The sequence below is a fragment of the Chamaea fasciata genome, unplaced genomic scaffold (assembly GCF_029207755.1).
Source record: "Chamaea fasciata isolate MVZ Bird 193981 ecotype frontalis unplaced genomic scaffold, bChaFas1.0.hap1 SCAF_2, whole genome shotgun sequence".
In the NCBI taxonomy this organism is placed as follows: domain Eukaryota; kingdom Metazoa; phylum Chordata; class Aves; order Passeriformes; family Sylviidae; genus Chamaea; species Chamaea fasciata.
Window position 1 is genome coordinate 24,788,582 of NW_027094087.1, and position 25,190 is coordinate 24,813,771.

Below are 25,190 nucleotides of genomic sequence, written 5' to 3' on the forward strand. Positions count from 1 at the left end.
AGCCGGCCGCGGGCGGCGGGAACGGCGCGGCGCCGCGGGTGACTGACGTCCCGCCATGTCCCGCTTCTTCCAGGCGCTCCGCCGCGCCGGCGGCGCCCGGGCCGCGGGTCCGGGCGTGCAGGAGGCGGACGTGCAGCGGTGGGGGCTGACAGGTCAGCGGGGAGCCCGGGGGAAGGGTCGGCAGGGAGCCTTAGGGCTGTGGTGCCGTCGGAGATGGCGGGAGGCGGCCGAGAGGCCCCGCGCTGCCTGGTGCTGCCCAGCGCATAGAATGGCTTGGCTTGGAAGGGGAACTTGAAGATTATCCAGTTCCAACCCCCTGCTATGGGCAGGGACGCCTCCTTCTAGACCAGGTTGCCCAAAGCCCCATCTGATATGGCCTTGAGCACCTCCGGGGATGGGACATCCACAACTTCCTGGGGCAACCTCTTCCCGTGGCTCACCATTCTCACAGTAAAGAAATTTTTCCTGATATATAATTTAAATACGCTCTCTTTCAATTTCAACGCGTTCCCTCTCGTCCTGTCACTGCAGGCTCTTGTAAATAGTTTTGCCCCATCTTTCCTTTAAGTTCCCTTCAGGTACTGAAAGGCCTCAATTCGGTGACCCCGAAGCCGCCTCTTTTCCAGCCTGGACAACCCCAGTTCTCTCAGCTGTAGTTGTCTGGGCTCTGTACTGACAGCCCCCAGGCCGATAATAAATAAAGGAGCAAATAAAGTGGCTCTCGGGCCTGTCAAAGTGAGCTGCAGCTGCTGCAGAGATGGCACTCACTGCTGCCATGCTCTCCACTCTGAGCGAGCCTTCCCCGGCTGCTGCAGTCCCTGCTGTCCTTGGCTTTGTGGTTAGGTGGGTGTTTGGGCCCGGGCTGAGCTCGGCTTTAACCCCCCTAGTGCCTCAGCACAGCCTCAGACAGCTCTGTGCTTTGGGACAACACGGACAAAGGTTGGCCTGTCTAGTGGCCTCGAAATGGGCTGATGTTGAGCGTGAATTAAAGTGCTTTCCACTGCCTGGAAGGTGATATTAAAGGAGAACGCCTGGGCAATCCATCCTGCCCGCACATTTTCCTTAGCTGCTGGATGTCCTCACTTCAGTTTCTGGGCTGGTTTGGGTTGTGAATCCTGTGGGCTGGTGAGTTACTCAATGCACTCAGCGAGCACATTTTCCCAGGGAGGAGAAGGCAGCAGTGGCACAATACACAGCACTTGAGTCCAAGTACAGGGAAAGGTCTTGCCAACACCTATGTGAGTCGTTTATTCATTTTGACATATTGTGCCCCACAATAAGGATTGCAATGGTGGTAGTGGTCACAGTGGCCTATAGTGGAGGTTTGCCTTAGCTTTAAGTACAGAAAAACTGGAAAACCTCTTGTTGAGAAATTATTATATAATAATAGATTGTGATGAACATTTCTGGTGGCCTAAAGTGTGTCCCTGGCTGTAGTACTTAAAGATTTTAAAAAGTGCCTCAAGCTGAAAATCAAGCTGTCTTTTAGGAATGCAAAGTACCAGCCTAATTATTAGATCAGGTTCCTTGTACAGTCTGTTGCAATGGCTCAGGGCGTTTTTGTGCGTGTAAGTTTCAGAATATACTTTCGTTTATTGGAATTGCTGTAACATTGGGGTCTTTGCTGTCCAGGAGGGTAAACCAGCTTCAGCTGAAGGCTGCTGTGCTTTTCCTGTAAGGCAGATGGTTGGGAAGTCCCGCTCTGGGCAGGACCTGTTCCTAGTGTAAGTGTGTATAGAGTGCATTGGGTGACTGTAAGTGTAACAAATCACTTTTCTTCCCAGGCATTAAACTTCGTCCCTATCAATTGGAAGGTGTAAACTGGCTGGTACAATGCTATGAAGTCCAGCATGGCTGTATCCTGGGTGATGAGATGGGCCTTGGGAAGACTTGTCAGGTCTGTCTTCTTCTTCTTCTGGAAAATGATCTTTGCTTAAATTTTTGTTTTTTTAGCCCAGTGTTTCTGCAGAATGAAAAAGATAAAGCACCCTATAATGATTCCCCCCACCCCTTCAGAATTCCACAGTCAAGTGAGAGCTCATTTCAGTCCTTAACCACTTAAAACAAGAGCTAAGTCCTGAGTTACTCAAAATAGGTTTCAGGGTTTTGTAAAAAGATGAGTGGCTATTTTATCCAAACACCTTAATGCATAATTCATAGTGTGCAGAGTTGAAGGCACAGGACACAGCCACTACAGGGAAAATAATGTCCTTTTGATGCACCTGCACCAGGGGGATTTTTGTGTTTGTCAGCACGTGGATTAAAATTTATAGGTCTGATTTTTTCAGAGGTTTGTTGGATTTTTTTTTTTGAGTTTTTTAAATGGGTTTAAGTTTTGTTGGAAAATGACTGTTTGTGCTTTGGATCTGCTGATTTTATTCAATAGATTTTAAATTACAAATAGTTTTAGAAAGTGATACATGGTAGACCTGGTTTGTGACTGTGCGAGAAAGGCCTTTGTAAAAGGGCATCATATATTAAGGTCATGTTTTAGGATCTAAGCCTTTTTATCTGTATCCCACTTGATATTCTCTTAACTCTGTTTTGTGATAATGAACCTATGGAAACTAGCTGCAAAGCTCAACAAGGAGACAGCTTATGTAGGATCAGGCTACTGGGTTGAACCCTTCCCTTCTTATAAAAGAAAATCTTTTCCTTGCCTTTTAGACCATTTCTCTACTTCTTTATTTGACAAAAAAATTATCCAACAAAGAGAGATTTCTGATACTTTGTCCTCTGTCAGTTCTGAGCAACTGGAAGGAAGAACTGGAGAGGTAAGTTTCAACACTTGTCTGGCTTACTATATTATTGCTCAGACTTGCAATTGCAAAGGTTGCAAGATTGCAAAGATTGCTTTCAAACGTGCTCACTACAACACTTTCTTTTTATCCTTTCAAAGGGATAAAAAGTAAAAAGGGAAGCTGCTACTAAACCAACAAATCAATGCAGACTATGCAGTTAATGCATAGTCCTTACAATGCTGTGGTATACATTAATCCATCCATCCTATATTATTGGCTGGCTTTCAGTCCAAATGCCTCCACTAGCTCCTTGCTTTTTATTGATTTGTAACCCTCCCTGCTCAGCCTCTCTTAGGCAAAATCTGCTGAAGACAGCCAGGAATCTTCATATTGAAAGGTAAGACCCAAGTTGGGGGGCATGCTCGCATATGCACACAAAATACATCACACCTGTGCATGCAGCCCATCCTCACTGGGGTGACTGTGCTGATGGTGTTTCTGCTGTGCCTGAAATATGTACATTTGTGCTCTGTAGCCCACAGACTCCTTTTAAGAGGAAGGACTAGAAGTTAAAGGTTAGAACAGAGGTCTGTCCGTGTGGCAGTCAGCTGGTGCTGTCTCTCAGAGAAGGTTACATTCTGTAGTGAGCTGGCCTGATTTGGATAGACTTTGGGTTGGAATCACTGGGAGAAAGTGCATTCCTTCATATATCAGCAGTGCAGCTTTCCAGAAAGAATATTAGGTAAATAACAGTGGTAGGATTAAATGAGGAAGAATTTCATAGTCCTAACAATTTAAACTGGTTTTATCTACTTTTTAACTGAGAGAATATATTTTTGAGGCCCTGACTTGGACCTCTTTGCTGCAGACATTTTTTGTCTTTCTTTTAGTACTTCAGGCCAGTTTTGGGGCTCATTTGGGCCAACTGTATTCATTCACCTGCTTCTTGTGACCTTTTTTCAGTTCAGACTAGCAGTTAGGTCATGAGACTGGTTTTCAATCATCTACCTTGGACTCTTACACCTAGAAGAATGCAGACTTATTTAGGACTTAACCAAACCAGAGCCAGTGGCTGAAGTGCCAACCTGAGGTGATAATTATGAAGGAGTGAGATTCAAAAGCTGAGATCTGGACACATCTCACAGGAGTGTAGGGTGTTTGGATAGGAATTCTCATTATCTGTGCAGTGGCTGTGTTTGATGATGGGATCCAGGGTCATAAACACATGAAAAGACTTAGCTTGGCTCACTGTTTTTTGCTCTTTCTCTTAACAACAGGTTTGCTCCAGGTCTTTTTTTCATGACATATGTAGGCAGCAAGGAAGAGCGACCCAAACTGCAGGAGAATCTGAAAGAGAACTCTCACTTCCGTGCACTCCTGACAACATATGAGGTGCGTGATGTCTTTGTCGCTGGAAAGGGGGGCTCAAGTTTTCCTCTCCTTTTTGATCCCTGTGTGCCACCCAGGTCATGCCTTGTCAGCCCACAAGTTTTCTCACTTTTACCTTTCCAATTCTCTTCCCCCCTCTCCCTGGGTAGAATGTGAGTGAGAGTGTGTGTGTAGTTAAACCATGACATGCTGAAGGTGTCACGTAGCTGTCATGTTTTCTTCCTCAGGTAATAAGTGCCTTCATTCCACTCTGCTCCATTTCACCATAGTTTGCAAGTAGACAGAAGAATGCTCTGTTTCTTAACTGATGTATTTACTTAAATCATAAATCACAGTTCACTTTCTTTCATTGCAGATTTGCCTGAAAGATGCAGCATTTCTAAAGTCGTGAGTCTGGTTTTAATTTATTCAAGCTTAAGTCTGCATATCTGTCAACAACTTCTTAAGTGGATGTTTGTATGTGCAAGATTCTGTGTCGTTTCACAAGAGACAGGGATGTTCTTGGCTTGTGATTAGAACTCTGCCTTTTCCAACTTTCAGTCTTTAATGTCAGCTAAAATTTATGTGAACTTCCCCCAAGGACAGTTTTCAAGCCAGTTAACTCAAAGCAATATGACACATAGTGACTTAGAGCAGTACATTAAGTATCAGTCCAGCAGAGGACATCCTCAGGAGCTTCAGGTTATAAAGGTATTAGTCGCAAAATTCACTGAAACTGACCTGCATTATATAATAGTGATTATGTGCTAGTACCATGTCCTGAAGTTTATTGCCTCCAATCAGAACTGTGGAGGGCTTATGAAGCTTTATGCCCTCTACAAAGACTGACTATTCAGCTGAAATTCAGCCTGTAGGAGATACTGTCATGGTCATGCAGAATTCCACAGGAGTCTGCACTTGAAATGGGGAGGAATTTTTCTTTTTTCTTAGCAGTAGTGCCAGTGCCTTCCAGTGGTGTTGTGACAAATGCTGGGGGCAGCTATTTGTAATGAATGTCTCAGTATCTTTGTAAGAAGCAGAAATCCAGTGGCCCCCACTGGCACAGATACATTTTGTATCTGTCAGGACTAGTCAGGCCACCCCCCTGTCTTTCAGCAAATCACCTGTCCTTGGCCACTGCTGGAAGTAGAAGACTGTACTGCGCATCACAATAGAAAGGTCTGATGAAAGGTAGCCATGACTGTATTGTGCTTACAGTTTCATATCATGTTCTGCGTTGCTGCATGTTATTCTGTTTATTTTAAAGTGTAGCCCAGGTAGGCAGCACCCTGGGAGAGCAAGTAGCCAGTCCTAATATCACAGAAACGTCAGCTCCAGAGTAATTGCCTACTTCTAAAGCTAACAAATAACCTCAAAGCCATGTCACTCAAATTTAGGGTTTTGCCCTTTAGTCTTCTTTCTGGAAAAAAAAAAGAAAAAAAAAGTGATTGCTAATCATTTGTACCTTGTCCTGTGTGGGAGCATTTGGAGCACTTTGCAGAGGTGGGTCAGAGTTATCAGACGTCTCCCCAAGCACTCCTCATAAGCAGTGTAACAGCACAAATTAGAGCCATGCTTAATGGAATGGATGAGGGATCAGACTCTGCTGCTGTGCACATGAGCTTGTGCAATGCTTCACAGTGCAGAGTCCTTCTGCAATTCAGCTCCTGAGCTCATAGAATAAGAGTAATGACATTGATTGTTCTGGCAATGGAGAACCTCTCTGATATAGCAGAGAGGGAAATGGAGGCAAACAAAAAGGCTTTTTGGGAAGAATATAGGTCACTGTGATGTCAGATGTTGTATTCCACAAGAGTGGGAAGAGAAGTGTGTGGGTGGGAAAAGATGGAGGTTCATGCTTTCCCTCCCCTGGAAATGACTCTGATGTGGAAGTTGGAACCCTAGTGATAAGGGAGCACAAACACGGAGGGTTGAGAAGATGTGGAGTTTCAATTAAGCCTAGTGGATCTTCTGGATCACCAGTGATTCTGCGGCCTGCTTGAGAACACTGCATAGAGCTGTATGAACACAGAATAAGCTGAAGCTCATGTCTTGGGTGATTTGCAAAAGCCTTGGGATCACTCTTCTGTCACTGCCTCATCATAGTTCCTGGGTTTTTGCATAAATACAGGGCCTAGTTTCACGTCTCTTTTCCTTGAATGTTCAATGAACTTGTGTTTATGTCATTTTCCTAATAGTAACGGGGGTGGAGAGAGAAGCAAGAAATTCAAGTGAATTTTGTTAGTCTTGATTTCAGAAAAAACTCACCCAGACTCTAGTTAAAAACTTGTGTTAGATCTTCAAAAAACACTACTTGTGAATTCCACCCCACTTTTGGTGTTTGCTTGTTGTTCATGGGGTGGGACCCCACATCAAGCTGAGCCAAGCAGAGTCACCACTTATGCTGGTCTTTTTGTACTTACAAGAATGAATTGCCAGCCTCTAACTGAAGATGCTGTTCTTTGCTTGTTCAGCTTTAACTGGGCTGCCTTGGTTGTAGATGAAGCTCACAGACTGAAAAATCAGAATTCTCTGCTTTACAAGACACTTTCTGAGGTAAAGTAACTCATCTATCTTCTAGTGTCTTAAGGCTTTTTTCCCTTTTCAGATTCTCTGTTTGTTCCCAGAGCATTAAGCTCTGAACTATCACTCATTCCCATCAGAGCTGGTGAACAGATTCCCATATTTAGTGGCAGAGAGATAAAGGCCTTGTTGGCTTTGCATGTCAGTGGGCAGTTTTGGAGCTTCCCCCTCATTCTGCTTCATGTTTGGGCTTCAAATGTTGGAACAATTTGAAAGACTTGAAAAAGAGCCTGGCATTGTGCTGAACCACCGCTGTGCAGAAGTAGAAGTCTGTCTGACCTAAGCAACAAGAGGACATCTCCAGCTCTGGCAGAGTGAAGGAACCCTTGCCTAGCTCATGAGACCTCAACTCTTGAACTACTGACTTCCACTGTCCCATTTAATGGAGCCACCCTTGTTTACAGAAATTAGGAGAATTGCTCCAGCCTCCAGAGCACCCTGCCAGAGCAGTACGAATGCCTGAGTGAGGGCTGCAGTTCTTGTCATGGCAGAGAAACAATGGTGTTTGGTGTGTGCTGGCATCAGCAACAATGTGCTACAATATACCTTGGAAAGTAGGGGGGTTTTACTGAATTCCTGAAAGTCTTGCTTTCAACTTATATTGTTCATGATGTCTGTAATTCAGGAGCTCTGGTTATAATCTCAAAAATATAGATGGGATTCAGCTCATCTCTCCTCCCAACCCATTTTCTATTACCTAACTTGAGAGGAGTTGGTATCTTTCCAAAGGTAAACATATTTCCCAAGTCTCTTTATGGGGATTACTGTAAGCAACAGGGACCAGATAATGTTGCTGTGTTTGTCAGTTACCCAGCAAACAGAAATGGAAGTCAGTCTTAGGCAATTTCATTTCACTGTCCTATTCCAGTTGCATTTTCCAATTATCCCTCCTTATCTAACATCTGGTATGCAGTATTAGACTGCATGGACCTGAGCATTTTAATGGTGTCAGTTTTGCACTTTGTTCTTATTTTGCTTACATTGAATTCCTTGCACTGGTGCCAGCCTAGTCAGTTTGGAGCTGTTTGACTCACACCATACCTCATGTTTGGATAGTTTTGGCAAATCTGCACATTCTGTGAGCAGTTCTGTGCTGCCTCTCATCTTTTAAGTTAATATTAAAAGTGGTGTGGGTGGACTTGTGTATTACCTAACTTTTCATTACAGATACTTTTTCCTAATAATTTTGTTTTATTGCTGTTTTTTTTCAGTTCTCAATAGGCTTCAGCCTCTTACTCACAGGCACTCCAGTCCAGAACAGCCTCCAGGAACTGTACTCCTTACTCAGCCTTGTTGAGCCTGACATCTTTCCCCAGGAACAAGTGAAAGAGTTTGTTGAGTATTACCAAGTTATTGAAAAGGAGAGTGAGCCAGGTCAGTAATTAGCAATATTGTACTTCAGTCAGAACCAGCTTTTATCTTGACTAGGAAACAATTATGTTGTGTCCTCTTTATTTGCTTTCTTTTAGTGATGACAAGCCTTAAAACAAAAGCACAAAAACTAATGATCACTTTTAATGCAAGAGCTATCCTAATGTAGCTCCCAAGTGTTGCAAGTATGCAGCTATGTTTTGGTTTCTCTGTTTGTAAAATGTGGCTTGAATGATTTCACGAATAGATGTGAGATTCCTTTTACCTTTATTTTTAAAGTGTGCTTCTGAAGGTATTGTATAAATTCCTTACCTTTAACACAGTATTCTCCTCTGTTTTTTGTTTGTTTGTGTTGTTTTAATTTCTGCCTGGGTCTGCATAGCCAAAGAATTGCACAGTCTTCTGCAGCCATTTCTGCTTCGGAGAGTCAAATCTGAGGTGGCTGCAGAGCTGCCAAAGAAGGTAGAAGTGGTTCTGTACCATGGAATGTCAGCTCTGCAGAAGAAATACTACAAGGCCATTTTGACAAAAGATCTAGGTAACTAGGGCATTTTGAAGTCTATAAATTATTTTTAAAAACAAAATTAATTCCTGTTGTACATGCATGCTCTATTGTAAAGAAGCAGAAGTTACTTTGGTCTGCAGAATATGTACAGAATAAATATACCAAATTTGGGCTGCTTAATTATTGGTTTTAGCTTGTGGCAAAATGAGAGACATATGTATTGATCTATTGCTCAGGTACTGTAGGCTAGGAAGGGTCAGCTTGAAGATCTGCTTTGGGCCAGTCTCAAAGTAATTACAGTAATTTAAAATACTTGTCACAAGGTAAGCCTGCTCCTATTGCATGTTTTCATATTCAAACAAAAGGGTGGTACAAAAAATTTTGGATCTGTGGTTCTCTACAAATTTTTTAATAGTAGCACAGATTCCATAAAGCAGATTTCAACCTACTGGATGCAGATAGTAGTTTTTTGGGAAACTGCAGGATTATGTAGACAATGCAACCACTACCATCATGTGGTTTGTGGGTGCTTATTTGTTGTAGGGAAATTAAAACTGAGGAGTTGAAGATCCTTTGTTCTTCTTGGGCTGTCTAGCACTTTGCATGAACGTCACCTGGAAATCCGAAACTTCCTCTTAGACTGTAGTCAGCATATGTGAATGCTTTTATTTTATTTTATTTTTTTGTTCCTCACAAAAATGCAGCTCTTCTTAATGTCCTGGTGGCCCAGGAGATCTTGACTGTGCTGTATATATATATTTTTGAAATGCAAATGAACTGCACTGAATTTCTTTCACTTATTTTGATGATTCACTCTCAGAAAAATTACAGTGACCTTTTCCAGGGAGTTCAGGAAGTTCAGTGAGTCTGTCAAGGCAAAGTGGTGCTTATGAGGGTCTTATTTCTAAAAGCTTGTCCAGAAAGTGTAAGGGAAATTTTTTTTGGTCCATGAAAATAGATCTATTAGTCTTGATATAGGAAATTCAAATCCAGATGTGATACACAGAGAGAAATACTCCAGTGCTGAAGCACTTCACAGCAGTGCTTAGTACCAAGACATTCCCAGTCACAGCCATTAATGGAGCATGTGCTTCCCTGCTCTGTTGTTTTCTCTGCTCCTTGTTCCAGATGCATTTGAAAATGAAACTGGACGGAAGGTTACACTCCAGAATGTCTTAATTCAGCTTCGGAAGTGTGTCGTCCACCCATACCTCTTCAATGGTAGGAAAGCACTGTTCTCTTTTGAAACAGGAAAAATAACTTTCTTGATTTACACAGTGGTTTTCTATTATTAGTGCAATGCTTAGAAGAAGCAAGTAATAAACGCTCTTGTACTTGAATCAGGAGCAGCTGTGAGTTTGTGACCAGTTCCAACACATGACAGTTCATCAATAATGACGAATAAAGTAGGAGACTGTGTGAAGTCTGAGTTTCTGAGCGCAGCTTTCTATTTCTATGTCTCCTCTCATCTGAACAAAGAAATCACAATGCTTTGTGAACTACCGAGGGTGTCATTTAGAGATAGAGAAGGACCGTCACTTCTCAAGCAAGCATCATGTGGCTCTGCTCAGCAAAAGTGACAGTGCAGACACACTGAGATTGACCACTGAATTGTTATTTGGGGTATTAACTCTGCTTTTGAAACTCCCTTCTGTTCCAGGTGTTGAGCCAGAACCCTTTGAGATTGGAGACCATATTGTTGAAGCCAGTGGCAAGATGTGTTTGTTGGATAAACTCCTTTCATTCTTGTACGCCGGGTATGTCATGTTGGGATGGCGTTGACATAGGGAGAAAAAGTAAAATGGAAAAGGAAACTACTTTGTTTAGCCATAGATTGAGCTGCTATTCATCACAACACAAGCACTGACCTATTTATTGCACGTTACTCACTCCCTGAAAGAAGTAAAAAAAGCTGTATTGCAGATGGTAGAGGAACCTTGAAGATTTTTGTAGCTTTAAGCATTTCTCAAAGCACTCAACTAACTCTCTCCTCTTTGCCATATTTGAGAACCTGGGACAATAACCATATAACTTGGTGTTCAGCATATCTGCTTTGATTGTGTGTTTCCTGAGAGTGGTTTCTAATGCCTCAGTTAAGTTCCTTTGTGCTATCATGCCTGTGTTAGCCTGGGAGGCACAATCCATGACAAATGTGAAGAAGAAAAACCCAAGAATAAGCTGAAACTTCAGAAGTTTGGGGATTGATGTTCAGAACCCCTTGTGTTATGCTCTGATGAGTTCAGAACCTGGAATCCAAAGAGTAAAGGGCAGAGCTTCAACAACCCTTGTGAAGTTCTGATGTGATTTTGTTGTCTTTGTCCTGCTGTGTAGCACCTTGTGAGTGGTTACCTCTCCACTGAATGTCTTTGCTGCAGGACCAGCCCTGTGCAAATTCTGGACTCGAAAATGTCCGTGTTCTGCTCTAGGATGAAGTCTGATTTTAACAGAACACTGTCTGAGGCCTAGGGCTTGGTGGGAGGAGAGTTGATTTCTAACACACCTTTGTAGGTAGAGCTTGATCTTTGAGGGTCATTTGCTGGAGAAGGAAATATTCTTCTGTCACAGAGATGCTGATATTACACTTTCCCCATATTTCAGATGCATTGTAGCGTGTGATTTGAGAGCAGTCACGTGGTGAAGGAGACCTCATTGTGCTAGGCTGAAGCTGGGAGTCCTTTTAGGCTCCTCACCAGCCTGTATCCATCCAGCAGCAGAGCTGTGCCAGAGCCCTGTTACTTCTCTGTGACTCCACACCCTGGACTGGGCAAATGATGATGGCAGATAAAGCTTAACTGATTGCATTTAGATGTGGAGCTGACAGTGTGGTGAGGGAATGGGCCATGATTCTGAGAGGCCTTGCTGTGTAACAGGGACTAATAATGACTGGTTAAGCTACTGTGACCCCCAGCAGGCTGTGAAATGCTGTCACAGTGTGCTGAGGATCACAGGGTTTCTTGTCCTTCTTGCAGTGGCCACCGCGTGTTGCTCTTTTCTCAGATGACTCAACTGCTCGATATCCTGCAGGACTACATGGACTATAGAGGTATGTTCTGCACACCTTGATAGGAGAGGGCTTATCCTAATGATCTCTGCCAGTTATTGTTCCTGTGATTTTGGTGGATCTGCCTGACGTGGAGAAAGGAATAGGATGAATTTTTTTTGTTCTTGGTAGATAGGGACCATATTCCTGCAGCAGCTCTGTGAGTTAGAGGGTTTTGAGTTCAGCTCTTTGCTGTTACCAGCTTCCTGAAATGAGCTGACAGTTAAGTGTTTTTCTTCAAAGTAGCTTCATATTTTGTGCCTTGATAAAATGGAGCTAACAAATGGCAGGATAGCAATGTTTCATTATATACCTATGTTCACTTATGTACCTGTGTCCTGAAGTAATTGCAGTAAAGGCAGTAGGCTTGCTCTAGATTCACTTTGTCCAGGACAAAACACAAACTGAGCCACAGTTATACCAGGAAATTATTTTTTGATTAAAACAGTTGTTGACAGTGGGGCCCCAACATGTCTGTGAGGGCAGGTTGGATCAGACCATTTTTGGCAAGGTTAGCAATGTGTTCTTGGGACATTTTCTTTTGTTTCAATCCACATGGCTCCATGCCTACTTAGGATTTCCCATGAAAGAGGCTTTTGTTTGGTGTTTATGGTTTTGGACAGCTAATAATGTAGGATAAAGCCAAATGCAGTGCCATATCCCATACTGCTTGCTCACAGCAAAGCACACACTGAAGGCCCTGAGAGTTTGGATAAGGAGGATGTGATGGTTGTTGGCTTGCCTTGTGGGGCCAACAGCCAGCACAGCATAGTCAGAAATGGGACTGTGTGCTAATATTCTTTTACTGGGGCTCTGAATTTTCCTGTTGTGTTTCCAAGCAGTAAATTAAATGCTAAAAGTCTCTGCTTCAGACTCAGCTAAATTACTCTTTACCAACAGTCAATCTGGAAGTCAGGGTCATTACCTCAGTTTATATGAGGTTTAACTGGGAAAAAATGAAGGAGTTGAAGGCAATAAAATGAGAACCAAGTCAGGAGAATTTGGCACAAAAGGATTCAGCAGTGAGACAACAGAGAATGAGGTAAGAGGGTAAGAGCAAAGGCAAAGTTTCAGAAACATTCATGTTGTTTGTTTGGAAAGGTTACAGCTACGAGCGGCTGGACGGCTCTGTTAGGGGTGAGGAGAGACACCTTGCCATCAAGAACTTCGGTCAACAGCCCATCTTTATCTTCCTGTTGAGCACCAGAGCAGGTAAGTAAAGAGAGACAAACAACCCATCTTGCTTCTGCACTCTTTATTTTATTCTCTCTGGCAAGGTTTCAGGGAATTCTGAATCCTACCAAGCCTGCTTGTGTGGGGGATTTTTGAGGGAGACAGGACACATCCTGAACTTGGGTCTCTCATCTAGGACATCTGGTTTCTGTGCTTTCCTTTTGGCAGCTGATGCCAAGATCCTTTTCATATTGCAGCCTCTTGAGTTTAGTTTATTCCAAGTTCCATAATGCCTGTCTCTGTGCCAGTTTGAGCTTAAGGAATCTCACTACCATTTTATTTCTGCAAGCATCAGACTTCAGGCAGGAACAGACTTCCTTTAAGTAAGCTGGTGGAATTGCTTCTCAAGTTTGCTGAACATGGACGTGTCTTTAGCTGGCAGACAGACTGAAATGAGAGCCTTTTGCCATCCTGAGGCTGCAGAGAACTCCATGGGACTGCCATCTGTGCTGCTTCCCCTCTGCTCCCTGGGCAGATCTGTGTCTTCTACACAGTTTCAAACCTCCCTGTCTCTCTGTTCAAACAAGCACAGAGCCAGGCTTCTGCTTGTCTCCAGAGGAGGAATCCACACTGTCTGGTCTCAAACATCAAACTGCAACCAAGTCTTCCTTTGGGCTTCTGGTTAGACTTGTCTTGATGAACCTGCACCACAGTGCATGGAGGGGAGCACACAGGGCTAGTGGAGGGAAGATCCTAATGCTGGATGTGTGTCAGAGGAGTATGTGTGTCTCTCACCATAGTGCCTGAGCTCTCCCTTCCATGCCAGCCAGTCTTAGGGTTGTTTTTTGCTGCACCCTGCTATGTCTGGCCAAAGCATCTTGTATTCAGCTGGGGGCAGGTGTGCTAACAGTATTGCCATTTCTATTGTATTATGGACAGATTTTCAGGTGCATGACTGTCTCCACTTGCAGAATATTCTGATTGCAGGGAAGGTGTCTTGTTGTGAGCTGGGGGAAATGTAAGGCAGCAGGCTTTCCCCTCTTTAACTGCAGTATGTGGTCACAGTAGAGGTATTTTGAAATGTAAAATTAACTGGGTTTTTGTCTTTTTATTTCATGAGAGCCCAAGTTCTAACGTCAGAACCTTTAAGTCATATGAACACCTCGGCTCTGGTTATTGTATAGTTTGGCTAGGTGTTTTCCACTGTTTCAGTGGTGTATTTACAGCTGGTTCTGTGCTGCGGCCAAGTGATGACTTGGGCAGTCCCTTGTGGCTTCAGGGAAGCCAGTCCTTGCAGGGATAATCTGCCTGCCAGCAGAAGAATTATGTCTGTGTTCATCAGTCTTGACAATCAGTCCCTTTCGCATTGGTTCCCTCACACCCTATGTTTTTTGATTACATTGCATCGTACAGCTTCTTTTTAGGACTGTTACAGAAAGCTGGAAATGGAAGGTTTACCCGTCTGTTTAGATCCTTATGGGACTTAGATTTGGGTTGGAGAGATGGATTGGATTAGATGCAGTTGATCAGATCTGACAGAACTTTGCACAGCATGAATTCTCCATCTCCTCCTTTATTTTCTGTTGGTGACATATTTTATGACCTTCTTCTCTTGTTTGTAGGTGGAGTTGGCATGAATCTGACAGCAGCAGATACAGTTATTTTTACTGATAGCGATTTTAACCCACAAAATGACTTGCAAGCAATAGCAAGAGCTCACCGGATTGGGCAGCACAAGTGAGAAATGTCACTACTCGTGGTTTGGTTGCTGACTCTCTTGGCCTCTCAGTATTACTTTCCCCTTCCATAGGCAATGGAAGGTTAAAGTATGAGGATGGATTAAAGATCAAAGGGGAGCAGAGAGGATTTTGTGCCTTCATTTTCCAGCTGCAGCCTCATACAGTCTTAGCCAGGGTGGGAACTTTGTAAATTTGGAGTAGGAGGTGGAGGGTGGAGGTTTGCCTGCACTTTTGCAGAGAGCATTTCTCCCGTGACAAGCGGAATTCTGTCAGCATCACATTTCTCTTGATTATTTTTTCTCATTTTGTTCTTGCCTTCTTTACCTACCAAAGGAGTGAGTGAGGGGATTGTAAATACCTTAAGTGCACCTCAAAACAAAGTAAGTAATAAGAATTTTCTTAAACTTTTCAAGGCCTGTAAAAATTATCCGTTTGATTGGGCGAGATACCGTTGAAGAAATAATCTACCGAAGAGCTGCCTCAAAGCTCCGGCTGACCAATGCCGTTGTAGAAGGGGGGCAGTTTGCTCTGGGAGCACCCAAGCCTCAGGGAACAGCAGAGTTACAGGTAAGCCAGAGTTATATCCTCAATTTGACTCCAGTAACCTTAGAAATGTCCCAGGATGTTTCTGTGCCTATGTCGGATTTGAACCTCAGCAAACAGTTGTGCATTGACGCATCAGCTTTTGTATGTAGGAACCAAAATGAATCCCGGGTCCAGACAACATCTGATGTTTGAAGACAGTTTTTGCAAGTTTGAAGTGCATTCATTGTGGGAAAAGGGTGTGTTGTCCTGAAGGAGAGGGGAAGACAGAACCTTTCTTTGTCTTACTTGTTCTTTAATTATAATTAATGGAAATTATAAAAAGTGGAAGCTGACTCATTGTTTCTTGAACTGATCTGTCTCTGGTGCTTTTCTCTCACAAACAGAGCTGATAAGAAGTCAGGTGATAACCTAGTCAGCTTTTGGTTCTTAGTCTGAAACTCAGTCAACCTTCTTTTGGCCTCTTGGCAAATACAGTGTCTCAGGAGTCAGGGCATGATTTATAATTCTGACCTGAAAGCTGAGGTTTGTGTTGAGAACTTGGCTTCAGAACATCAAGCGAAGTGACATTTAAGGGAATACATCCCCTGTGGGCAGCTAAATGTTGGAGAGGTTTGGATTTAGTGTATCCTTTCCCCCTCTGGCTGCCCTCCCTGCCCCATTTGTACGTATCTCAGTAATTATAGTTTCTGTGGGAGAAGTGGAACTGAGCCCATAGGAAATTCCAGGCTGATATTTTTCTCCCCCTGGATTTTTATGGTATTTAGACTTTTGTTTTAAAGGGGTTGAGGGCAAAAGCAAGCCTGGCCTTTCTGGTTATGAAAAAAGCTGCTTGAATGCAGTCAGTACAGTGCTATTTTGTCATTTAGCCCTGAAGAAAAACGACTGTTCAAGTCTGGATGAGATATGACTGAGGGAGATACGTTGTTGGGGCTTGTCCCGTCAGGTGTTGGGAGAATGGGGCATGTTAAAGAATAAGTATTTTGACAGGCAGCCTTAAAGCTTAGCTTCCTCCACTCATACATCCTTTGCATTTAAGCCTGAGAATCTCGAGACATTGGGATTAGCACGGAATTAGAGGATAATAATACTGAACTTCCCCTTCTCTTTGTTAAAGCTGAGTGAAATCTTGAAATTTGGCCTGGATAAATTGCTTTCCTCTGAGGGAAGTACTGTACAGGATGTGGAGCTGGAAAATATCCTTGGAGAGACAAAAGGAGGACAGTGGATAATGGACACTGTACTGCCACAAAAGGAAGAGAATGAAGAGGAGGACACAGAGAGTAAGTTAAGAATCTAAATAGCTGTGTCACTTGAGTGCTGGTAGAGAAGGCTTTCCAGGTACGGGTGGCATTTTTCAGGCAAGAAGAAGAGAAGCAGTACTGTAATTAAGTTACGTGGATTTTGTTTTGGCCTATCCACAGACTTTATTTCTGAGTCTTTTTTGTTGTTCTTTTTTTGTGTCCTTATTTGCCTGTTTGTAACATAATGTTAACAATACTTGCCCAGTTTTGGTGGCTGAGAGTTGAATTCCTTTTCATTTTTTAATACCTTAGATGGAAATTCCTGAGAAATGGGGAAATATTCACATTGTAGCTACTGCTTTTCCCACAGAGAACCATTCGGATAGATCTACAATTTTGAAGATATGATAGTAACTTAAGGAAGGGCTGTGTAGCAGGTGTTTCATTCTTTTTTATCTCCAAGTAAAAGATTATTGGCAATGAAAATCCAAAAGGTGAGGTAAGAAATGCAGAATCATGGTGTCGATAGAACTAAAACAAACCTACTCTCTCTTCAAAACTCTGCTTTCCAGCCTGAATGTCACCCAATTGTGGTTAGTTTTTCATAGCCTCATACTATATGAAAATAAATTCTAAGGATACTTCCCTTTTCCAGTGCCTTCTTTCCCAGAGAAAGACTGAATTTTTGTTCTGGATACACAGTAGCATTTAAATACAGATTTGTGACTGTAGCTGAAATGTGGCTCTGCAGGACAGTTTTTGTCCATCCAGCAGCAGTTGCCAGCAATGAGTAATTATTTGCTGAGAGTTAGCAAAGAGTGGTATTTTCTGGGGGTGTCTTAAAAGAGGGGCAGTGGTACCACACTGTGTAATAGGTATAAGGAAAATAATTCACGTGGTGAACAGCAACCCTGGGCTGCCAGAGTTCTGTGTTTCCATTTCATTTGGGAAGTCAAAAGCAAAAATTTGCTGTCCCTTTTCAAGAGCTGCCTGTAACTACATAGAAGAGCTGAATGAACTCTCCACTGGCAGAGATGGAAGGACCAAGGAGAACAGCGATGGAACCACTATTTAAAATAATTAATTAACTGAAATAGGGAAGAAAGCTTCCTTGCCAGTCTAAACATCTTAAATTAAAAGCTTTTATCAGAGGAAGCAAATCTTGTTTCTCTTGTTTCTACATGATACTGACTCTGGTCATACCAAAAAATTGTGGGAGTGAAGATCTTTCTTTGCTGAGAGTAAAACAATGTCACGGAAGAGCCAGATTTTTTTTTTCTTACTGTACATTTTAGGTGTTCGTAGGTTTCAGTTCCTTTTCACACTTTTAAATTATTTTTTAAAGATCACATGTACGTGTATGAAGGCAAAGATTATTCGAAAGAACCCAGCAGAGAAGACAAAAAAGCATTTGATCAGCTTTTGGATCTTGAGAAAGCACTGATTGAAGAGACGAGTAAGGAAGGGAGAGCTCTCCGGAACAAAGCAAACGTAAGGCAGATGTGACAAGGAACATGATGCTCTTTCCTTTGCTTGTGGAAAATGAAACTTGGCAGTTTTCTCTCTACCTACAGCTTGCAGAAGGCATGCTAAAAGATTTGAATGTCAGTGTACTAAAGTTGGCTCTGGAATCAGAGCTTGACAATTCAGCACTCTGTTAACAGATCTGAGATATGCTGTACAGGGCACTTCTATAAACTCAAGTCACAAAACCACATATTATGTCACAATTGAGATCTGATGATTAAGATTTGTGGACAAGTAAACAGATGGGAAAGGAATGTAGGGTAAGGAGGGCATCAGTCATGGCTTTGAGATAAGTAGTTTGTTTCTGTGATCTCTCTTTCTTTCTCCAGGCCCTTCTCACAGGCCTTCGGGAGCAGTCAGCCAGGAGGAAGCACTTGTTGAGTGAAGAGGAGCTGGAGGCTCGGAGGAAGAAACGCCAAGAAGCAGCAGCAAAGAGAGCAAGGCTCATGGAGGAAAAGAAGGCAGCAAAAGCAGAGGCTGAACACAAGAAAAAGTATGGTTTGTATTGCATCTACCACTTGTAAACTGATATCTGTTGCACTGTACTCTTGGAATGTGTCTGATTGATGGAAATAATATGCTCAAACTGCGTAACATGGGGATGTGAAGGTGGAAAAATGGCTTGAGTCCCTAGCAAGGGTTCTTTCCTCCTGAATACCCTGCCTGACTTGACTTTAATTCATAGAGAATGGCCTGAGTAAGAGCCCTATGTCTGACTGTACAATTAATGAGCGTTTGGGAGAAGCTTTCTGAAATTTGTCCTCTATAAATTGGTCTGACATCTGTGACTCTCTGGCACATCTTTACTTTCTGCTTCTTGTTTCCCAGGTATTCTTCCTTTTCACCACTCCGAGTAGCTCCTTGCCTTTTGTTATGTGCTCACTTTTTCCATGCCTGCAACTGGCTTATCACATTGGCATGTGGCTCCTAATATTATAAATAAGAACTTTGGTAACGATTGTTCTGGCCTAAAATGGGGAGGAAGCAGAGGGAATGCAGGTCTAGGTCTCCTGTGTTTCACTGCAACGATTTAAACCAAGCTGTGTGCCCTCACCTTTGATTTTCGTTGAACATCTCTTCTCTTGGTTTCAGGATGGCCTGGTGGGAGGCCAATCATTACACATCTACCTGCCTTCCTTCAGAGGAAAGTGGCTCTGAGGAAGAGTTTGAGAAGGATGAGTTGGGGCCAAATGTGGATTTAGATTACAACGATGGAGACCAGAACTGTATCAAGTATGTCATGGGAGATGTAACTCACCCCCAAGCAGAAGAGGAAGATGCCATCATTGTTCATTGCCTAGGTGGGACTTGTGAACAACAGGGGGATTGTTGGGTGGGGTGAACAAGGGAGTTGAATTGTCCCTAATGGTTCAATAGTTTCTAATTCTGAAATAATTTGGATTTGAGTCTGACTTTATCTCAAGTGGTGCAGAGGCAATACAGCCTCCACTCCAGCATAACATAACATAACATAACATAACATAACATAACATAACATAACATAACATAACATAACATATAACCCACATAAACAGTACTAGCAAGGTGTGCAAGGGTCTTTGCATGCCCACTCTGGATTTATGGGTAAACTTCTTCAAAGGTGACCGTAGGGTTTGAAATTTTTTATCTGTGGCTAAATGATGACACTTCCTGAGAGGAGGGCCTTTTGTTTATCCTGTGGAAGCTGTAGGGATCAAACTGAGATACTGAAATTCATCTTCTTTTTCCGGTCATCAGAGAGAGACAGACACTTCAGAGGCTGAGGTCAGAGTTTCTTGGTGGTTGTCTCTCAACACAGACAGTACAGAGGCTCTAGACTAGTCTCCTAATTTAAGGCTCTCTTTTAAGACATTAAAGCTGAGGGAGATAAAGTCACGTTACAGAGTTCCTCCTGAAGCAGTGTTGGAGTTGCTCTCGGTCCAGGGCTACAGCAGAACATCATCATCCACTTTGGCTTATGTTACACTCTGCACCAAAGCTCATGTTAGAAGTGCAAATGCCAGGTAGAAGTGAAAGACTGCAAATATCAAACACCGGGTGTGGGAAGCCCAAGGCACCAATGTGGGGACATACTGCATGCATGCTCTGTGTACCTATGTGTATGTATGTGAGGATACTGTCAGATCTGTATGCTCAGTGCTATGGTTAGTGCTTGTTTCAGCATTCTTGGTGGACGGTAAGGAATTTTTCTATGGAGTTTTTCAGGGAACTGTGATAAGTTTGTTTTTCTCCAGGACTGAGGTTTATCCTTTAGAATAGTCCCTTGCATAGGGGTTGACTTAAGTTTTTACGTAATTCCCGTATCTAGTTTTGATAATCATTCATTGCCTGTGTACAGAGCAGGTGCCTTTCCGGCAGGGACGGTCTCAGCCTCACTTCTAAAAGGAATCTAACTTGTTATTTCATTCTAGATGACTCCGGCCGCTGGGGAAGGGGTGGTTTATTCACTGCTCTAGAGGCTCGTTCTGATCAGCCAAGGAAAATGTATGAGATGGCAGGAAAGATGAAAGGTAAGAGATTAAAACAGGACCTGAGGCCAAGATACTCGAAAGAGGTAAAAGCCCACTGACACTGCAGGAGTGAAGCCTGGATACCTTGATATTCATGTGTTTTTCTCTGGATACATCCATACCTAGCTCTGAAAGTAGTACTTCAGCAGGTGCTTTGACTTGGCTTTTTCGGAGTGTGAGAACTAAGTGTAGGGGTTAATCATTCCAATCCATCCTGCAAGTCATAAAAAAAGGAAAAAACTCCAAACATGTACATGATTCACAGAATGTTTTTCACTAAATAAGACAGAGCACTGTATTTTCTGTCAAAGTGCTTTCAGGAGGGATAAAAGCCACCTCAGGTACCATTCAGCTGAGCCTTTGCTTCCCTCCAAGCACTAATCTTTTCCTGAGCGTATATTAACAGTTTTGAGATACCTGCAGTGGGTTAGGAATTAACATCTTGCTCTAAGATGGACATGTTGATCTTTCTAATTTCCTGGGAGATGCTTTCTTCTCATTTCAGTGTCTCTCTTTCCATTTGTTGTCTTTAAGTGGGATGTGTGTGTGTGACTGTGTGGCTCCGGTGGAAAAATGTTTGTCTTGCTTCCCTGGGCAAAGGATCTGACTGCTGAAAGCAGCATCACGAGGAGATACAGTGTCAGAGAATAATACAGACTGTGACAGTGAAATCACTGCTTCATTGACTGCCTACTACTTCAGGACTGATTTTTTATTGTTGTCCTGTTCTTTTTTTCTGAACAGACCTGGAGTTAGGAGGAGCCCTGCTATTCCCTATTGATGATAAAAAAGCCAGGAAACAAGGACAAGATTTGGTGAGAATGAGAAGCTCTTTCCTGTTTTGCTCTATCCATATGTTTTTGGAGCTGTGTGAAATGAACCTTATGTCTTTTCCACAATAATGGCATTTATTACTGAACATGGCTAAGTGGCAGTTAAATATTAGAGATAATAAGTTCTTTCATTCATTAAAGCTAAAAGTTAGTAATGCAATTTTTCAGCACTGTCACTGTGTCTCTTAGTACTGTATATAGATTCTATTTCAATTTTTTGTGTTTTCTCCTTAGCTGGCCTTGATTATAGCTCAGCACCGGGATCGGTCCAACAACCTGTCTGGCATTAAGCTGTCAGCTTTGGAAAAGGGCCTGAAGAAGATTTATTTAGCAGCCAAGAAAAGGAATGGTAAGTGTCTGTGCAGGAGAAGAGCGAATCCATGCGTGTGTGGTGATGATGACCAATTTCCACCTCTCTATTGTTTTTTCTGAAGTGAAGTGAGATCTCCATAGCAGATAGGTTTCTCAAAAGTATTTTTGTCTGTTCTTTGTTGGGTATCTTGAAATCTTTTCCCAGATTGCTTTCTGTATGTGTATCTTCTGCTGAAGGGTGTGCACTCTCTGTTCTCTCCTCCTCAGCAACAGTGCATCTTCCACGGATCGGGTATGCAACAAAAGGCTTCAACTGGTACGGCACTGAGCGGCTCATCCGAAAGCACCTGGCAGCTCGGGGTGTGCCCACTCTTATGTATCCTTTTGGAGTGTGTCTCATTCTGTTCACCATCTACTAAAGATCTTGGTAAAAGCAAAGCAAGGAAGTAAGGCAAGGCACAGATGCCACAGTCCAGCTGAAAAAAGCTTGTTTCTCTCACTTTGCTGTCAGCATCCAGCATTTCTGACAGCGTCCAGGTACTCATTCCACACCAAAGCCTTAGCATTCTAGGTGATAATGACAGATGAGTGTGATTCAGCCTGCCTGTCAGAATTTGTTAGAACCAGGTGCTAGTCTTTTGTTGACAGCATGGACTTACCTGTATATGCCACATCTGTGGGAGACATGACTGGAATTTCAGATTAATGAAAGTGACTCAGAAAGCAGCAAAAGTGAGAATATAAAAAAACATTACATTGTTCCAAACAGGTGGTAGCCTGCTCCCTTAGCTGAACATGATGAAAGTTGGTGTGTTAGGACAGGCTTAGGAAGGCTTTCACCTTCCAGGAAAGGAAGCAGGTTTACAAGGAGGCTCTGTTTTCTCCCGTCTCTTGGAAGACATGCATTTGCTATACTGACACTGTCAGCAATTCTGTGAAACTGAAAACCTGAAACAAAGACAAAAGTATTCAGAGCATTCTGGCTCTCTTCCTTGGTAAATCTGTAGTGGACATGTTGTCTGGTATTTGTTGCCACTTGACAGCATTTCCTTGACATTTTATTAGATACTACTTTTCTAGGAATAAAGGTTCTTCCTCTGCTTCACAGCCATATTCATCTTCAACAACAGTCTCAAAGCCATGAAGATGCAGTAATTTCACCAAGAACATGCACAAAAAGTGACCATCGCCCAGGCAGTCCATGTGCATTTACATCAGAAACATGGGTTGCATAGCCATTATTCACACCTGTACCTCACTGCTGTGACTGGCCCCAACATTTGCATGTTGTCAGTGGCTCTGGGGTGGAATGAGACTCTCTCTGGCTTCAGAGTTCAAAGAGGATGGATCTTGGCTCAATCCCAAATCTCTTTTGGAGATGGAAAATTAAACTTTGAACTGATGGTCCATTGTTATCCCTTACATTAAGTTATTGTTAGGCCTTGGAATAGAATATTGCTTAGCTGTATTTCCCTGCCTCCTTCCTCCCTCTCAAATTTCATACCTTATCTCACTATACCTCTTTTCAATCAGCTGATTGCCATGTAGACTGGCATTCAGTCTACATGTCCACAAATAACTTGGCAGAAAGGAACCTGTCAGCGGTATGACAATCACGCAGGATAAACTGTTTATACTCTTTTGATTTCTCAGAAATCCATTGGACCTGCATGGGTTCAAATATAAAATTTAGTTACCTAATCATGTGGTTATAGTCTAGCAAAATGCTGACCAGGATCCTTGGCAAAGGTGTGCAAGGCTGCCAAAATTTTGATTCTGACTTTAAACGATACCTTTCCTTCTCCCACAATTCTTAGTTCATTACACAGCTTTTTGTTCCAGCTATAGGGCAAAACCACCTCCTTACTGCTGTCTAAAAAACTGTGTGAAAGGTTCCATGAGCCTTTGATTCACATTTTAGGGCAGAGTTTTTGATGTTGGCTTTGCTCTACTGCAAGAGAACTTTCCTGTTTTTCACACTGTTGACACTATTTTAAGCCAACATATATTTAGGGTGTTTTTGTACAACCAGGCAATAGTAGCTCTCCTAGTAAGTGCTGTGACCAGGGAGAGTGTGCAGTGCCAAACTTAATTCAATTTAAAGTTCATCTTCCAATATGAAATCACGCCACAAGCAGTGGAAAGCATGTCCCTAAATATCTCATTGCCAACATACGTCTCACTGGCTGCATTTACACTGCCCCTGTGGCACCATCTGGTTATTTAATAATTCCAGGCCTGCCATGGCTCATCGTGCTGACTGGTGTGCTCCACACGAGGAGAAGCCCTCCTGAGCTGGATACTCTGTCGTTCACTCTTGGCTGTAGCAGACAACCCCATGGGATTTGTTACCTCCTTTGACCCTGCTGGAGCTGAGGGCAGCCAGTGCTGCACAGCACCTCTGTGGGTAAGGCCTTTCTTTGCAGCTGTTCCCAGGAACAGCCCCCTCTGCATTTGGCAAAGTGCCTGCAGGATCAGAGTCCGACTGTGAGGACTCGGAGGGGTGAGGGGTGGTGAGTGGATGTACCTTGTTTTCCCCAGCCTCTCAAACTGGCCCTCTTCCAGCGGGCCGGCTGGTGGCACTGTTAATCAGCTGCAGCAGCTCACAGTGCTTCTCCAGCCTGGAAAAACGCTCTCTCTTTCCCAGAATTAAAACACCAATTACGCTTTTTTCTTTGGCAGCTTGACTGAACACATAATTTCAGTCTGCAGACTCAAGGCTCTCTTCCTCCACCTCTTCTTTTTCCTGCATGTTTATTGCCCTTCATTAAAAGCTTTAGTTCCCAAGTATTCCAGTGCATGCAGTCTTGTTCCTCAGCTTCACATACATCTACAGGTTCTCTGGCCACCAGTTGCACATGAGCAGAGGATTTGTCCTGTGGCTGGGTCCCCCAGAACAGACTGAAGTAGTGTGTCTGGCCCCACTATGGCCAGCTACTCTTTTTTGAGGCTTCATGCTTTCCTTTGTTACAGCCTCTGTCCTGTGCCCCCCACCCTGCTATGACTGAAGTTAAAAGGGAGAGGAGGGCTGACTGTTAATGTCCCTTATCCCTTAAGGTCTACAGGAGCTGAGAGGTACCTGTAACACCGAGGAAAGGTCATGGTATGTAACGGAATCTAGCCCTCTTATTCAGGGGCAAGTAAATAAATCAGGTTCTTTTCCTCTCTCATCCTTTTCAGCTGTACAGATGAAATCTACCTTACTTTGTTCCCTTTAAATATCCTTAGGAAATGTTTCTGAAGTGTGGGGAATTTGTTGTGGGTTTTTTGCTTTCTCTTTTTTTAAACAATATTCTTTAGTATTCTGTAAATCTGCTGAACTCAAAGAAAAGCTCTACCTCTGTCTGCTTTGAAATGGAAGTGAGATTTCAGCTGAATCCTGAATTAGGTTTTGCAGAATCTCAGCCAAGTGAAGTTTTTCTAGTGTTGCTACCCACCACCATTTCTCTTTATTTGGGCAGAAATTGTGTATTTCAGATAATTAATTCCATAAAGGGCTCACCAGCTTTTATACAAGTTGCTATACAAAATAAATGTGTCATGCTGTTTCTTCAGCTGCACAGTACTGCGCATTTTCCCTTTCTAAATAGCAACCACCCCAAAAGGGAAGGAAGGGGTTCTTTTGTAGTCATGTCCCTCTGCCCTCTCTCTCTCCCTTCTTCCAAATAAGATTTTTTTGCAGCAGAAGAGCTGAAAAGTGG

General features: G+C 43.0%; 1 protein-coding gene across 2 annotated transcripts; it reads left to right on the plus strand.

Moving 5' to 3' along the window:
* The first annotated feature begins 27 nt into the window (after positions 1–27).
* Positions 28–25,122, plus strand: CHD1L (chromodomain helicase DNA binding protein 1 like). Of its 2 annotated transcripts, XM_066175285.1 has the most exons (23): positions 28–152; positions 1,785–1,897; positions 2,668–2,774; positions 4,019–4,133; positions 4,486–4,517; positions 6,584–6,665; positions 7,904–8,066; positions 8,446–8,601; positions 9,697–9,789; positions 10,229–10,325; positions 11,538–11,611; positions 12,710–12,820; positions 14,404–14,518; positions 14,934–15,087; positions 16,181–16,346; positions 17,653–17,798; positions 18,164–18,327; positions 18,927–19,135; positions 20,246–20,344; positions 21,089–21,159; positions 21,412–21,526; positions 21,757–21,865; positions 22,555–25,122. In XM_066175285.1, exons 1-23 carry the CDS (start codon positions 56–58, stop codon positions 22,631–22,633), a joined length of 2,667 nt encoding a protein of 888 aa, XP_066031382.1. In that variant the 5' UTR covers positions 28–55; the 3' UTR covers positions 22,634–25,122. The 2 variants fall into 2 exon arrangements, with proteins under 2 accessions (XP_066031382.1, XP_066031383.1); XM_066175286.1 differs by lacking the exons at positions 28–152; positions 1,785–1,897 and adding an exon at positions 3,087–3,138 and having other exon boundaries at positions 2,724–2,774; positions 22,555–25,120.
* The last annotated feature ends 68 nt before the right edge of the window (positions 25,123–25,190 follow it).

What these genes read in the sequence shown, in the direction of transcription:
- CHD1L (XM_066175285.1), top strand. Translation starts at nt 56, where the DNA reads ATGTCCCGCTTCTTCCAGGCGCTCCGCCGCGCCGGCGGCGCCCGGGCC. An exon ending in CCACCCATACCTCTTCAATG is followed by an intron (nt 9,790 to 10,228) that starts GTAGGAAAGCAC and finishes CTTCTGTTCCAG; the next exon opens with GTGTTGAGCCAGAACCCTTT. An exon ending in CTCTCCGGAACAAAGCAAAC is followed by an intron (nt 17,799 to 18,163) that starts GTAAGGCAGATG and finishes TTCTTTCTCCAG; the next exon opens with GCCCTTCTCACAGGCCTTCG.